This window comes from Urocitellus parryii, chromosome 16 (genome assembly GCF_045843805.1).
Source record: "Urocitellus parryii isolate mUroPar1 chromosome 16, mUroPar1.hap1, whole genome shotgun sequence".
In the NCBI taxonomy this organism is placed as follows: Eukaryota; Metazoa; Chordata; class Mammalia; order Rodentia; family Sciuridae; genus Urocitellus; species Urocitellus parryii.
This window is the reverse complement of record NC_135546.1, coordinates 2,694,070-2,709,922: the sequence shown is the minus strand read 5'-3', so window position 1 is coordinate 2,709,922 and position 15,853 is coordinate 2,694,070. Positions and strand designations below refer to the sequence as shown.

Sequence of the window (15,853 nt, the reverse complement as noted above, 5' to 3'; positions counted from 1 at the left end):
ACCGTACCATGCCCGCTCACCGGGCCCTTTGCCGTCCCACCTGGCCTTCACATCCACTGCTTTGTTTCTGGCGGATGACGTAGCCCATGCTAACTTCCGTAGCGTGTGGAAACCCTAGGAAAATCCAAAGCTATCACTTACCTTCCCACAAAGTTGGTCCACCACTGTTTTCCACACGTGTCCTCTGCTTCCTGGTTGGGGGATGGGAACAGGCTCCGGCACAGGGTTCTGAAAGCCGACCTAGGGTGTGGGGACCAGGAGGTGTTGAGCTGTCCACCCGCAGGTGAGCCCTCCTCCGTGCGGGGATAGTCCTGAGGGGTGTGATACCCGGTGTGCCACACTGCTGACTGACCGCGTCCCCGGGCACCCCCCAGCTGATGTGAAGTGGGCGTTCAGTAGGCAGGAGTGGAAGTTGGCCTTTCTTGCTTTGTCACATGTAGGTATTTTTGAAAAGCCAGACAGGAGCCAAAAGGGCCACAGCCGATGCTTGGTGGCGTTGCTTGGTGGGTCTGCTCTGCTCCTCGCCTTTCCACCCAGAATTCATGGAAAGGACGCCTCCTGAGAAGGTCCTTCAGCACAGCTGTGTCTCGGGAGACACATCAGAGGAGCCCTCTGAGATCCGTGGTACTCGCATTCTGGTCCCTGGTGCTACAGCACGGCCTCTCAGGAACTTAGGATGCCATCTTGGGCCCTGCCCCAGACTACAGAGCGAGAACCTGTCTGTGGAAGCTCCCCAGGCAGGGGAAAGTTTGAGAAGCACTGCTCCAGGGACGGCGGCAGCAGCGGAGGCCTCGCCCTCCGCGGAGACACGTCTCACAGGCCCCGGCTGCGTTCTTGGGTCCTTCCTGCCGTCCTCTGCACGTACTCACGGCTACTACGTTCTTAATGTTTTAGTGGATAGATTTCATAAGAAGCTGCGACTGAGAAGTCACGATTCTGACATGGTGCATGAGTCCCTAATTCGGTAAGCCAAGGGCATGCTTCTCAGACTGGTCCAACGCCCCGCATCACCACTGGGCCGTGGCCCGCGGGATGGCTGCAGCACAGCACCCTGTGTTCCTTTTGGGATGATTTACAATTCAACAAAGGGGAGGAGGGTAAAAAAGAAGGGCCCTGGCCATCAGTGGTTAATAGCCTGCGTTTCAGATGTGGAGTTAGTTAAGGTAGTCCTCACATCTCCAAGCACAATATTGAGAGCAGATAATAACAATAATCTCCATCATTGTTTAAAAGCACAAATGTGGCACTTAATAGACTAATTCACAGTCACTCCAATTGCAAGTTTTACTCATGAATATCATATCACAAGGGAATGTGAAATCCTCTAATTAAACATGATTTGAAAAGCAGCAGAAAATTGAGATGATGAGCGTTCTGGGGAAGGAGAGTCAAGGATTCCCTGCCTGGGAGAGGGGGAGACCCGGTGTGTGGGGGCGGGCGCCTGCGCTCCCTCAGGCAGCCCTCGACAGGGTTGGTGAGACACCCTTGTCTTGGTGGTAGGACCCTGAGGCAGGCGAGCTCGGGAAACTGCCGAAGGAACACGTAGTACACGTGTGTACATGAGTGTGTGTGTGTGTGTGTGCGCGCGCGCGTGCGCGTGTGGCACGGTGTGCTGGAGAGTCACGTCCACGCTGTGGGCCAGCTCTGGGGTGCAGTGAGAAGCCCCTCTGCTCCTAGCAGAGTCCTCCCTACAGCTGAGGAGAAGGTCAGGAGAACAGGTGGGAGGCCCGCATCCTGGTCCTCCTCTGCTGCTCAGGCAGATGTGAGACTGCCCTTCCCCATGCTCCATGGGGGGACTGGAGGGCGCTCAGCCTGTCCTTTTCTCTCCTCCACGAGGCCACACTTGGACTGCAGCTGATCTTGAGGAGATGGGGATAGAATGAAAAACAGAATGAACTCTGAGGTGGAAGGGGGCGCTGGGGGTTGCAGGAGCCCTGTCTGTCACAGTGGCCAGACCACCCTCTCTTGTTCCTGGGGTCCTCTGTGAGGAGCCGTCTCGTCTGGCTGGGGACATCCCTTTTGGCCGAGGTGGTCGCGTGTGGCTGAGCCTGTTCCGACATTCAGGTTTATTCGCAGAATTCCGCTGTCGGTCTTATCTGATTTGGAAACTGGAGTCCGGCGCAGCCTCATGGTGGGAATGCTCTGATTCCTGTTTCCGTCTTCAGCCCCGAGAAGCCCCTGCCCCGACACTTGGGTCTCACTGGTCTCACTGGGCGGGACCCGGTGGCTTCCTGGGAGGGGCAGACAGAGGGCGGGGCGGGGACCCATGTGCTCCTGGTGTGAGCATAGATAGCTCTAATGACAAGTGAGGTCTTCACCTGCTGAGCCCGGGCCCTTCTAGACATAAATCCCGCCCCTGAGAGAATGGGAGGTTGCACTCCACAGGGTTCGTTCTCGAAGCATCTCCGGCGTATGAGTGGTTCGCGGGACCTGGGAAAGACTTTCCCCTAGGCACTCATCTTCAAGAAGTTCAGCCGCTAAGGTTTTAAGTCTATGGAAAAGTTATCTCTGCCCCACCCATCAAATATCAGAAGTCACAGTTTAATTTCAAAAAATGGTTTCGTAATTAATAAATGTTTTTGAGAATAAGAACAACAGTGTGTTGGAAAATCAAAAGAAAATGAAAATTTGAAGAAGTCTCCCGTTGTTATATTCAGTTGGTTCTTAACAAAGCAGCCCAGTGTTTGTTGGGTTACAGAGTGATTCCATCAGGTGGTGGGGAACAGCATTCTGCAGGAGCAGCCAGGTCCCTTTGCTGGCATCATGCAGACATTAGCTCCAAGTGGACAGTGGGCCTAGATGTGAGAGCCGAAGCTATACCCTGGGAAAAACGAGGACCCACTCCCAAGTCACCTGGGCTGGGCGATATTTTCTTAGATATAACATCAAAAGCACAAGGGCAAAGAAAACACAGATAACTCGGACTTCGTTGTCATGAAAACCCGGTGTTTCCAAGCACACCGTGGAGACTGAGAGACGCAGTGCCTCTTGGCAAAGCGTGGACTGACGCGAGATTTGAATCCAGAAAACATAGGTGTCTACAAGTTTTGCAACTCGGCGATAAAGGGGCAGGACGGACATTTGGACAGACATTTCTCTGAAGAAGCTAAAACAATGGCCAGTGAGCACATGAAGGTGGGTCAGTGCTGTTGGGTGTCGGGGAAATGCCCCCTGGAGGAGGAGCCCTTCCCATCCACGAGGGTGGCTGGAGCCACATCGCCAGTGTGGACAAGGATGCGCAGGAGTGGGAACCCTGACCATAGCGCTGGGCCTGTCTGAAAGGCAGCCCTGTTGGAGCATGGCCTGTGTTCCCCTCGGATCGCCACACAGGCCCGTATTCCAAATACAGACCCCAAAGAACTGAGCGCAGGCCAGCCCGTAGCGCACTGTTCACAGGACAGGTCTCTGGAGCTGGGAGGTAGAGTTGTGATTGGCAGGGGTGGATTTTTTGGGGAAAGGGGTGACTGCTGGAAGGTCCCAGATGTGTTTGGGAGAGTAATAAAAGTATTCTCACATTAGGTTGTGACGATGGTCACACGACTCGAGGAACATACTCGAAACCGTTGAAGGAGACCCTTCGGGGTGTGTGGACTGTGTGGTATATGAAGTATAATTCAGTGGGACTTAAAGGAGGAACAGAGGGTCCTGCAACTTTGAGCGATTGTTCCGTGACTTGATTTGTCCGGAAGCACAGCTCCTGATTCTGGTTGGGCCTCAGTACTGGGCCCAGTATGTCACCTTCTGCCACAGGTGAATCAGACATGTAATAAGGAAGAAAATAGGCAAATTTGGAAAGAGTAGAAGACAAATTAGGGGGAGATTTGAAGACAGGCCTGGGGTCATGGGACATTCACGGAAGAGCTTAGGATGTGGCTTCAGGTGAAGGGACATTGGCATTCAAGTTGGCAGAAATGTCTCGGGCTACGGCCAGGTCTAGATTTTCTGTGTCCTTCAAAGGTTACTCTTCCCTTGGGCACTCGGGGGGGATATATCTTATAGGACTTTGAGTGTCACTAGAGACATCTATCCCCAGACGTGAGAAGTTGCCCGGGTTGACTTAACGATTCTGGTTGGAAGATTTGGTTAGGGCGAAGACTTGGGCGGGCAGCAATTGAGCCGACCAGGTGGAACCACCCTTGTTCTGGAAGATCTATGAGGCCCAGGCCAGTGCTGGAGGGAGGGCTCTGGCCGGTGCTACTGTGTGGAGAGTAAACAGAAGGTGTCCTCGAGGGTAACACTGTGCACCCACCGCGTTGGTGGCGTCGGCGTGCTGATGTGGAGTCCTGCCTCCTGGGGCCAACTGGATCTTCTCATGGGAACACTGTCGCTCTCCTTGTGTTAAGATCACGTTGACTCCACAGATCAAGGATGATCAAGAAAACTCAAGTCAACTGCTTTTTCTTGAACGCACTACATCTATTTCATAAGGTCCAGATAGATAATAGGAAGTGTCTGGTCTCTTCTGTAGCTTTACATAATTCTGATCTTTGTGTATGAAATTAAAAAAAAAATCAGCAAGCACTAATTGAGAACACGTTAGCACAGAAATTAAACAGAACGATGTATTCGTTGTCTGTCTTCACGAATCTTCCCGACGCCCATCAAGCCTGTGCTCTGTGTGAGGTGCTGAGTCCACGGAGATGGACAGTGATCTTTACATCTAGGAATATCCACCCTAGGAGTCACCTGGAAAAAAAAAAATCACATTACTAAGTCATTGGCCCTTGATGTTTTAGAGTTCACCTTTGGGGCGGGCGTGACCAGATCCCTTCAGAGCCAAGCGGGCCTCCCCGTGTGCTGGAGCGAGCAGCCCGGGAGCCAGAGCCCAGCTGACGATCAGCCGAGGCTCCAGACCCGCTCCCCTCAGTGCAGGAGTTGTCAGTGGCCACCGTGGCTTGTCCTGTGCAAGGAGTTCTGATCCATTTGAGTTAGAGACCTTGGTGTCTTCAGTTTCTATGTCTCTCCTTGTCCCTTCTGAGCCACGAGGCAGTGAGAACACCGAGGCTTGTTCCTCCTCCTAGAGGAGACATGAAAGCGCCCATCCAGAGTGCCCTGTGGTCGCGTCCAGCCCCCCTGCAGCCTGGGAGGCTTCCCCAGCACCTCTGCACAGCCCTTGGCGGGCTGAGGTCAGGTCCTGCCCGGCACGCAAGTCTTCTCCACTGTGCCCACACGGGTGTGTAAGAAGCTAACACTTACATGGCAAAACTTTCCTTTAAAGCACAGAATAGAAACTTGAGAAGGCACAAATCGGGACACGGTGAACAGTCAGCCTCCAGCCCCAAGAGGCCACCACGTCTGGTGTGGCCCCGTCTTTCCAGGGATGCCCCTGGGGGGCCCTGCCAGCCTCCTCTCTCCTCCCAAAGACATGCTCCAGTCGTGCTTCATCTCAGTCACAGGTATTTGAAAGAGCTCGGTGACACTTACGTCTGTCTGAAAAGGAAGTGTCAGCAGTGCGCGTGGTGTTTCCCTTTCTGCTGGTAACGGTTGGTTGGAAGAGAGGCAGAGTGGACAGCCGGATGTTGGCGCCGAGGCTTCATGGGGAGGTGAGGGCTGGGTGGGCAGGGGCACTGTCTTCAGCAGCTGGGCACCGTGTGGGCTTTGGAGAATACAGATGCGCCAGCACAACGGCCGTCATGCACGAGGCCTCCTGAGTCAGTGGGGTCTCGCGTGGCAGGGGGCTGAGTTTCTTTCGACTTTGGATGTCCCTGGCTGTCCTTGCACGGTCCTGGTGGGTTCTCCTCTGTCCTTTGAGGTAATGACACCAAGTGGAACTAGACGGAAATTCCTAGAGGAGAGTAGTTTTTATTGGGGCCTTGGAGCCTTTAGACGAATAAATCAACCATCCATATGTGCCTGGTTTTGCCACAGAGAACCCAACGACTTATTTTTTTTTTTATTAAAGCATTGCAACAACAAAGATTAAGTCAATCCTGTCTCAAAAAAATGAAAAAAGAATTATAAGGGCTGGAGATGTACTCAGTGGTCAAGCACCCTGGCTTCCATCCCCAACACCAAAAATAATTTGCCCCAAAAGCAGGACATGCCCAGGGTATATCTCCCAGGAATGCATTACTGCCCTTCCTGTCTTTCTCGGCACACGTCCCACCTCGCCCAGGAGGTGCAACTGTGTGGCCCTTAGCCATCCTTAGCTGGTGCTGGTCCCTGCGGTTCCCACTAGGCTCCTGGCTTCCGAGTTGAAGAATCCCACAAAGCACTGCTGTGGGGCTGCTGAGGACCACGGCCTCGGGCACTCGCCCTGGGTTCTGAATCGCAGCCCTCCTTAATGGACGTTCGGCTCCCCCAGCGGGTCTCCTGGTGGAAGTGGTTGTGCGCTGGCGTGGGTGGCCCGGTGCAGGTTGTTTCTAGTGACACACTCAGATTGAAGGATCACGAGGGATCTGCACCGTCTGAGACAGGAGGATCGACTGCATAGTTTGAGCTCTCAGCTGAAGCTAAGGTGGTGGACTCTCACCCATCACTAAGAGCATTTTCCAAGACTGGTTAATAACATGAGAAGTTAGTTGCAAAATTATGTCAAATGGAAAAGAATAATGTAATTCTCCACGCAAATATGTATGGAAAGCATGTGTGTGTTATAGGGTAGTTTTTTTTCTTTTTAGTCTTTTCCCAATTTTGCCCAATGAATATATTAGCTCTTATAAAAAGTATGAGAATACTTAAAAAGTGTTAGTAAAGGGCTGGGGGTCTAGCTCCGTGGTAGAGTGCTTGCCTAGCATGCACGAGGCCCTGGGTTCAACCCCTAGTATGGTAAGAATAAATACATGAAGTCTTAGTAAAGTTGGTGAGGAAAATACTAAGGATTGGAGCTTTTCTTTTTATCTTAAACTATGATAGAAACACATTTTGGGTTTTTTTGTTTTGTTTTGTTAATGATTTTCTTATAATAGTGAGAATTCTAGGACTGTTGACGTTTTCCTTCATTTCTAGTATTTTCGGTAACTGTTTTAAATTCAGCTTTATATCCTGTTCTATTCATGCACCAGCCTGGCACTGAGCATCAACAGGCGCTGCGGCTCTCTCTGCAGCTCCACCCGCCTGACTGCTTCTCAAATATGTTTCCAGGGGCTCTGTCACACAGTGCTACCTGAGTGCCCCGGTCCCGGGCTGTTCTCGTAAGGGGTCACCTTCCTGGACTTGTACATGCCATTTTTCTGTTTAGTTTTGCTTCTGGTTCTATGCTTTCTAATTTAGGGCAAAAGAGTTCATCCTTCTTTCCAAATTATCTTCGATTTCCCAGAGAATCATTGAGAAGCCGTTAGAGGGACCTGATCGCCCTTGCTGAGGTGCCGCTCTGTGTGCCTGTGTGTTAACTGTGAATGCTCCTTGTTCTAAGGGCTCCCTGCACTCTCACTGTGAATTAATTGCCTCAGAAGTCAGGGACAAGTGGCAGTTGTGTACCCGAGCTCTGAGGATGTGGATCGATAACAGATATGAATACACATCCTGACGGTAACATAAAACACAGGCCAGAGTGTGTGTGTGTGTGTGTGAGAGAGAGAGAGAGTGAGAGAGTGAGAGAGAGAGAGAGGGAGAGGGAGAGGGAGAGGGAGGGAGATCGTAATTCTCAGTGCTTGAAGTTCAAAGTCAGGGAAGGCAGCCCAGGAGTTCCCAGCCGCCATCCCCATGGAGGGAGCGTGCTCTGGTGGGAAGGAGGCTCTCACTGTTAGTTTTACATTTCTGTTTGATGGAATCTCAGGTTATGGAAACGACTGTAAAAATAATTTGTCTGAAAGAAGTCTGGATGCAGAGACCTAGGAGAAAATATTGGAGTAGACGGTTCATCGTGGAGTGCGACAGACCCCCCTCCCCAAGCACCACATGGCTCCGATCAAAGCACCCCGTGACTTGGATCCGGTGGCCAAATCATTACGCATCGATTGGAGCCCCACTGGAGCCTTAACCCCTTCCTGCTCACCCTCGCCTGGGGCGGGAACGGCAGCAGTGTGGTCTTCCTGGAGCGGCCAGGTTATTTTCTGAAACCTGATCGTGTATTTGGATGGATTGTTCTTGCTAACTTTTGTGAATCATTAACTTGTACTTTACTTTGCTGAGTAAGATTATGTGTGAAAAAATATGTGAAAGCAGTTTCAGGAGAAGAAAGGAAGAAAACTGTCCTACTGTGGGTTGGAGACATAGCGAGAGGCTGTCAGAATCACGCGGGCTGGAGAGCTGCGGCTTGTGGAGAAGCCTCCGCCCCCAGGGAGGGCTTTGCCTTCCACCAGGGGCCTGTGGGACACAGCCACGCGCCACCCATAAGGGTGCCTAGTGTGTCGGAGATTGTGTCTAAAGGGGTATGGAGTGTGTTGTTCCGACCCTGGTAGCTTCCGTGTTGCTTTCAAAAACCAAGGTGGAATTAGTAGCTTCCAGGGGAAAAGAGAGGCCCGTCACGTCCGCCCGGGGTGTGGGTTTCTGGCCCTTGATGTCCTCTCCTGCAGGACATTCCTCGCAGCACAGTCACACTGTCCTTGTGCTTCCCTTTCAGCCTGTCCCACGAAGAGCACCCCCACAGCCATCCTCTGTACGGACACGGCGTGTGCAAGTGGCCGGGCTGCGAGGCCGTGTGTGAAGACTTCCCGTCGTTCCTGAAGTAAGAGACGTTCTTTTCTGTGCTGGGCTTTCTGTGGCCGTCACTGCCCATGCTTGCGCTTTGGCTTATCGCGGGTTTGCTGACCTGGGGCTCCATGCCACCGCCACCGTTCAAGAGTGGTCCCTAAGCTCATGTGCCCCTCGTACGGTCCCAGGAGCAGTGACAGAATCCAAGCGCGGGTGGATGAAATCGATGGAGATGTGGCAAGGGCAGCGAGACCCTTGCTAAGAGCCTGACTTTAGCTATTTCTCAGAGTGTCAGTGAATTTTTTTGTTGTTGTTTGTTAATCTGCCATGTTTTAGTTTCCACTTTTTATTTAAGTCGTATGTGCTGGTCATATCTGGCATACACGCTAGCTTGACAAAGCTGGTGTCCCTGCTGGTCCGCTGCGACTGGGCCCTTCTTTGCTGTAAGGCAGAGGACCCTGTAAGGTCGGGAGTGCTGCTGACCTGCCCCTTACCTTTAAACGATGTTGCTGTTGACCATTTTTCATCTCCTGGGGCTTGCAGGGAGGATGCCCAAAGACCCCCTTCTGCAGCTCACTCCCACGAGCTCCATCAGATCTGTTGGGAAGCCGTGGGTGCGTCTTGGCCCAGCGGAAGGCTGCTCTCTGCACCTGGGCGCCTCTAGAAGGTCGTTCCGTGTTGGTCTGAGCCACAGGCCTGCCCTGCTTGTTGACCTCACAGAACAGCACCACTGACCTGCAGGCTGAAGGCCGTGTGGGTGCAGTGTCCGTCACGTGGCGATGTCCTCGCGTGCACCAGGACACTTGTGGCTCTGTCACAGGCAGAGGCACCTGTGCTGCTCCCCCTCTGTGCATGCACGGCAGCTTACAGACGTAGAGGGGGGTTGGGGGGCCATCCTTTCTCTGACGGCGTTTCTCCCACATGTGAGCTCCAAGAAAACAGGCGGGCCCATTGGTGTGGCCTCTACGGGGTGAGGACAGTCTCCCTGTCTATCTCTACGGACCTGGGACCTGGATACAAATACTGCAATAAAGCCCCTCAGAGGCACACCCAGTGCCACTGGGAGCCACTTTGGTGAAGGCAGGCAGTCTTTTGATGAATGCACAGAACCTCTGAGTCGTCTTCATAGCCTCCCAGCTCGACCCCTCCACGTCAAGAGCATCATGTGGTTATTGAAAACTTAAGTGCTAAAATCACTTTTAGAGAGTTGTGCACATATCTATAAAGCACAAATTTTAAAACGTATAAATAAATAGAAGGAGAACCACTAGAGTAGGGAAGGGGAGAGGGGAAGGAGAGGGCAAAGGGTGAGGACTGAGTTGGATCAGATGATACTCTGTGCTGTGTAATGGTGTCCAAATGGACCCAGCCTATGCATGACCTCAGGCAATAATAACCAATATTTTTAGTGGGGGAAAAAGAGACCAAAATGGCCGTTAAATATCGAGAGCTGTGATGCTCTGTTTAAACCAGTCACTGTCATTCAGATTGGGGATACTCTGCTCTGTTTCTTGTATAAATCAATCATTATGAGATCTTTGTTTTGCTAACTCCCGATCATTTGCCTAATTATATTTATCTAAGGAGAGGAAAGAACTGGGCAGAAGAGCCTTCCGAGTTCTAAGTCCTTCCTCTGCACTAACCCCAGGTGAACATCTCCCTGATGCCCCTTATGACTGACTGTTGCAAAGTCCCAAGGGCTGAAGGATCGCTGCATGACCTGGATCCACCATAGAGCCAGAAGGGGGGATGCCAGGCTCCAGGGTCACTGGTTGGAGACATTTAGCCCTGGCAATGCCCAGATGCTCCACTGCACAAGCTGACAATTAAGATATGTAGGTGCAGATACTCGTGAGATGCCTATCTGTAGATAGGAGGTATGTGTCTGTGGATGTATAAGATGATAGCTAGATTCCGATGTGGGGAGAGACCACAGAGGGAGGGAGGGCACAGCCATTCAGACCTGCTCTAGTACTAAAGGGAAGCTTCTCTGGGTAATTGGAACAGGGCCTGCACTTGATTCCTGTGAGAGAAAGTCCCTGTTGCCTCTGGGGACGTTGGGGGTCTCCGTCTTGCCTTGGAGACCACCTGTCAATCACTTATCCTGGTCTCGCATGGCAGGTTCTCAGCCCTGTTGGCTCAGTGTGGTTGCAGTGCCCACTATCAGCTGGCCATGGCTGCTAGGCTGTGTCCTGGTGCTTATTTGTGGACTTGTGTTTTCCAGAATAGACTAGTTTGCCAGTTGTACAAACCTAACTTGAGTTGTCTTAAGGAAAACCAGACCTACAAGGTGGGGATGATAACTGGCTCCTGTAAGCGAGGGAGTCCAGTAGTGCTGCTCGCTTCAGGAGCGGCTGGATCCAGATGCTTTAGAGGGCTGTTAGAGTATTGATTTTTCTATTTGCTCTGTGTTCCCTTCACTCTTGGACCCTTTCCAAGTGGAGCTGAAGAACACAGGCTGCCATTGGTCCAGAACGAGTCATGTGTTCTAGGTTTGAGCCAATCGAGGTGTGGTACCCAGGCTTGTGCCTCCAGAGCAGAGGGAGCAGCTCACCCTAGGGAGCCTGCAGGGGACCAGGGACCAGAGACTCTGCTCCAGAAAGCTAAGACCAGTGTGGCACACTGGGAAGGGCAGAGCTGCTGCGAGCAGGCAGAACCCTGTAGCAGGCACCGTGTCTCGGTGCCTCCCTTAGTTACACATGGCTGGTCTCAGCCCCTCCAGAGCATGGTCTGAATGCCCCGAGATTCAGAGCCTTCAGACCTCAGGCAATTGCTCAGTGCCAGGGAGACTGCGTGCCTTGCAGATGCGCCTCTCCTGCAGCTGTGCCCTGCCTGGTAGTGAGACCGGCTTTCTCTTCCCCTGCAAAGGGCTGCAGGGTGGGGCCAGATCCCGTGGCTCAAGTAGAAACCCTGTGGCTTCTGTGAGGGGCGACGTCTGGGCCCGATACCAGTGAGTGGCGGTGGAAGCCTGCCTGCAGGGATGCGGGTGGGCGATTGCGGGAGGGTCTCCACGGGTCTCCCCTCCTTTGGTTTGCCTTTTTCCCTCCCAGCAGTGAGCTCGGAGGCCTGGGCAGCTCGACGCAGGCAGTGCTCAGACTCTCCGGGTGTTCTCAACGGAGCGCCTGCTGCTCTCACCTCCATGAAGGTGCCGCTGCCTAGATGTTTCTTACCCCCCCCCCCCCCATTTTACATACTCTAGCATTACTTTGTGGTTCAGTGACACTGCACCACAGGGACAGTGCCAAGCCCTTCACAAATGTCAACTCATTTGGTCCTCACAGCCCTGACTGTGGTAAGACAGCAGCGTTCTTCCCAGTGTGCAGGACACCAAGGCACAGAGGAGTTAGGTGGTTTATGTAAGGTCACACAGCCTGGGAGAGGCGGAGGCAAGATCTCCACACGGCAGCGTAGCTGGGGTATGGACCCTGCTTTATGTGTTCTATGGATTTTTAACATTGGCCTTCTCCTGAAAGCAGTGGGTGTAGAGACACGCAGTGAAGCAGCAAGCCGCGCGCTCCTCGCAGAGTGTGGGTCAGCGGCCTGAGCCTCGGCCTCCATGCGTGCAACAGGCCATGGCAGGACGGCTGCTGGAACTCAGGGGCATGTCATGTGGAGTGTCCTGCCTGCCCCGTCAGCTCTAAGATATTAGCTCTCCTCATCTACCCAAGTGTGTTTTAAAGGAGGCGTGATTTTAAATATCCACATATTTCTGACCTTCTATTTAGAGAGGGGTTGTGGCCCAGTAGAATACCATTGTGTCACAAGATCAGAAGAGACCTTTTCTCTGAGTGTGCTGGATGTCGAACTCATGGGCTCTTGACCGCTGAGCTGTACCCCAGTCCTTCAGCTATATTCCTAGTATTAAAAAAAAAAATTAGATTTTGAGATAGTGTCTCACTAAGTTGCTAAGGCTGGCCTCCAACTTGAGCTTCTCTTGCCTCAGCCTCCCAAGTGGCCAGGATTGCGGGCATGCATCACTGTGTGTCTGGCTAGAAGAGGCGTTTCTTTTTTAGTACAATTTGTGAATGGTCCCACACAGCCATGTCCCTCAGGGCCAGGGATGGCACGTGTTTTCCCAGGAGGAAGCGGATAGCCAGTGTCCTCAGGCTCCGAAGGCGGCAACTCCTCTGTTCATCCACTGTCCCCTGCTCCCTCGGGGTCCACAGAGGCCATGTGAGGAGGGAGCCTGGCTGTGCCCCTCGGTTGGTATGCTCACGTCTGACGTAGGGCCACATTTTGGTGTCCCCTGTCCTTCTGGTGGGGAGTGGTTTCACGCCCCCTGGACGCTGCTTTCCGGGTTGAGCTCGTTTGGATTCCAGTCCTTGGGTTCATCCCAAGCAGGGGAGCCTCCATACGTCAGGCCCCGTCACCTCCCCAGCAGCCCCAGTGTGTCAGGGTCTCAGGTGCCTGGTTTGCTGGTGCCGGGACAGTGCCTCTGGTTGCTCACTGCAGACTTCTGCGGCTCCTGCCGGGGGCCCAGAGCCCCTGTTCAGGGAGCTCCAGGCAGCTGTCCAGTGTGGCTGGTGGCAGAGAGGCACCAGCCTCCAGGGCAGACCTGAGGAGGGACTGTCCTGCCTGCTGGTGAACAGAGACAGAGACCCACCTCCCTGCCATCAGCTGCAGTGCCTGTTCCCAAGGTGAGTGGAGCCACAGGCCCCGATCTCAGAGACTCCCCAAAGAGCCATGCTGTCATGCTGCCTGGAGGCAGCAGGGTGGCTTTATCAGCATCAGCAGACACCAGGCCATCCCACGCATTTATGTCCCTGTTTCTTCTCAAAACAAGTTTCAGTTTTCGGGTTGGGTCTCCTCCTCCTCCTGTGAGTTGCTCTGTGGCCGCTGTTTGTTAGCCTGACTGAGAGCAGCAGGTGCTCAGCTAGCTCTCCTGAAATCCCCAGCCCTGTTGCTCAGGCTCCTTGGACAACACAAAACAAAAACAAGCCCCCCCACCCCTGTCCCCACCGGCTGCACGGAGGTGACAGAGGTGACACTCCTGGCTCCTGGTTCATGACTTCCTCCCCCTGGCCTCGGTGCTGATTCCTCATTTTCTTCCCTTTCAGTCTCTGCCTGGATTCATGATTCTGCCCTTTTCTTAAAGGAAAAAAGAATTTGAAAGGCTCAGGCTCCCGGATGCTTTGGCCAGGTGGGGGGTGGGCCCCTGGCAGGGGCACCTTTCCCTGTGTCTGACTTAGAAGGTGAGATCAGGAGGTCAGAGCAGGCCACGCCACGTGAGGTCAGGTGTTCTGTGTAGGGTGACTGCTGCCCGCCTGCCCACCCTCCAGCTGTGCCCTTCCCTTCTCTGCTCCCTGCTCTGCTGTGGAACCCAGGGCCACAGCCTGCGGGCAGGGCTCCCCCTCAGAGCTGGACTCCCAGACTCCCGGAAAGGTTTTCCTTGTGTGATAGGAGTAGAATTCCTATCCTTGCTCAGTATTCTGTTTGAACGTTTTTTCTTGTTCTTTTGACTATTTTTCATGGAGAAAAGCCCCATGCCAAAACCAAACAGAAATTCCTTTGCATATTAGTCAGATGTATATAATTTATGAAAGCCAAAATAAATTCAGTGCGAGCTCAGATAGAAGACCTGCAGCAAAATGTTGAGAGAAAATGCCCAGAGACGGAACTCGGCCCCTCTGCAGGTCGAGGCCACAGACAGGGGAGACGTTTTCTTGGTCCTTGCCTTTTTAAAATTTCTCCTCTGTGAATTTTACTTTTCAAAACTGTGAAGAGCTCTATGGGAAAGGAGCCGGGGCTGTGCTCTGTTTTCACAAGTGTTTTTATCATGGTAACATCTTGTTTACTTTACTTCCCTGCCTAAAACTACTTGGAGCATGTTAAGAAAACATTTCAAGAAAGCCCTACAAAGAAGCCTTTGTGGAGCGGCCACGCCAGGCTGCAGGGATCAGAAAGGTGTTAACTTCCCGCCCCTTAAGCACTTCCACATGAAATTCCAGCAACTGTGTTTGTGGTTTTGGAAAAACAAAGTGTATGTTAAAGAAACCAGGTATACGCTGATACATGCCGAAGGAGCCCGGATATCATAAATTGTTTCAAACCCCTCGCGGCCCTGGGCTCCCCCCCCCCCCCCCCGCCCTGTTGGGGTGCAGAGAACCTCCCCCTGCAGGAGCCCTGGGCTGGGCAGTGGGTGTATGCAAATCCAGGGCCAGCCTCAGAATCTACATCTCAAGACGATGGGGACAGATTTTCCCCCATCCGGTCTGAGGTGAGAATGGCAAAATGCACTTTTGGACTTTTTTTTTTTTTAATGAAATGGACTTTTTCTACTCATCTTGCATTTTTCAGTTGTCTTAGAAAAATACAAATCGGGTGTTACCAAGAAAAACATGTTTTCCCCTGGAAAGGTTACTTCTTGAACCTTGTTGGCTGTGCCCAGGAGTTCAAGACCTGCCCTGTACTTGAAGAGGCCCACGTGGCCCAGACCCCACAGTGCCCTCTAGTGATGTGTGCAGTCTTAGACGGAGAGGGCCCAGGGCCTGCCAGAGGGAGCAGGCCCGCCACTGTGTGCTCTAAGAGATGCAGATAACGTGGGAACACATTTTTTTTTTCAACAAACAAGATTTTAGTTAGAAATGCAAATGGAATTTAAATTTTTCTTATAATCTCTAAAGCATTAGAAATATTTTTGAACGTCTGCTTACGCACTTCTGCATATAGCTGCCAACGTGTCCACGGCACACGAACATTCCGGTAGGTAGGTAGGTTGTTGTGGGCTATTATATTTTTAGAGCCATCAGTTAGCTTAGGAGTTTCACGTGATCATTTCCGGTGTGTAATTAGAAGGCATTACTTAAAAGACAGGGATCATCTTTGCTCTGTACTTTTTATTGACACTGTCTACCATATTACGGGCATGTCTAAATGGTAAAATTTATTATTAGCAATAGTGTCACAAAAGTCTGAGACAGCGATTTTCCTTTCAATAAAAGTAGTTAAAAACCTTTTAGAAAATCCATAATTTTGATTGCTGGTACTTCATAAATGTATAACTGGTACTTTTTAGCTGTCTCTTTAGGGAAAAATGAGTTTTATCACCTGCGGTACCTGGGTTAATGAAATTGTGTGTTGGAATTTAGCCAGGACGAAAGATGAGATCATTCTGAGACACTAATGTTGGCAACAGGTCTCATAAAAAAGCTCTGACTCTTGAGTGAAGTATCATTCGATTTTTTAATTATTATTATTTTATTTAAATTGAGAGGTTACAGTAGATGTCATTTTCAAAGTTTCTGAATTAGTGAGATTCTCATTTGGCGGGGTGTTCTAC

At 51.9% G+C, this 15,853-nt stretch overlaps 1 protein-coding gene across 7 annotated transcripts in view; it reads left to right on the top strand.

Moving 5' to 3' along the window:
* The window catches only part of Foxp1 (forkhead box P1), a 518,767-nt gene that overhangs the window by 463,695 nt on the left and 39,219 nt on the right, over positions 1-15,853 (top strand). For all 7 annotated transcript variants that reach the window (XM_077793425.1, XM_077793427.1, XM_026392656.2 and 4 more), the window contains one exon: positions 8,504-8,608. In XM_077793425.1, the coding sequence (XP_077649551.1) occupies positions 8,504-8,608 (105 nt within the window). The remainder of the gene's footprint in view (positions 1-8,503; positions 8,609-15,853) is intronic.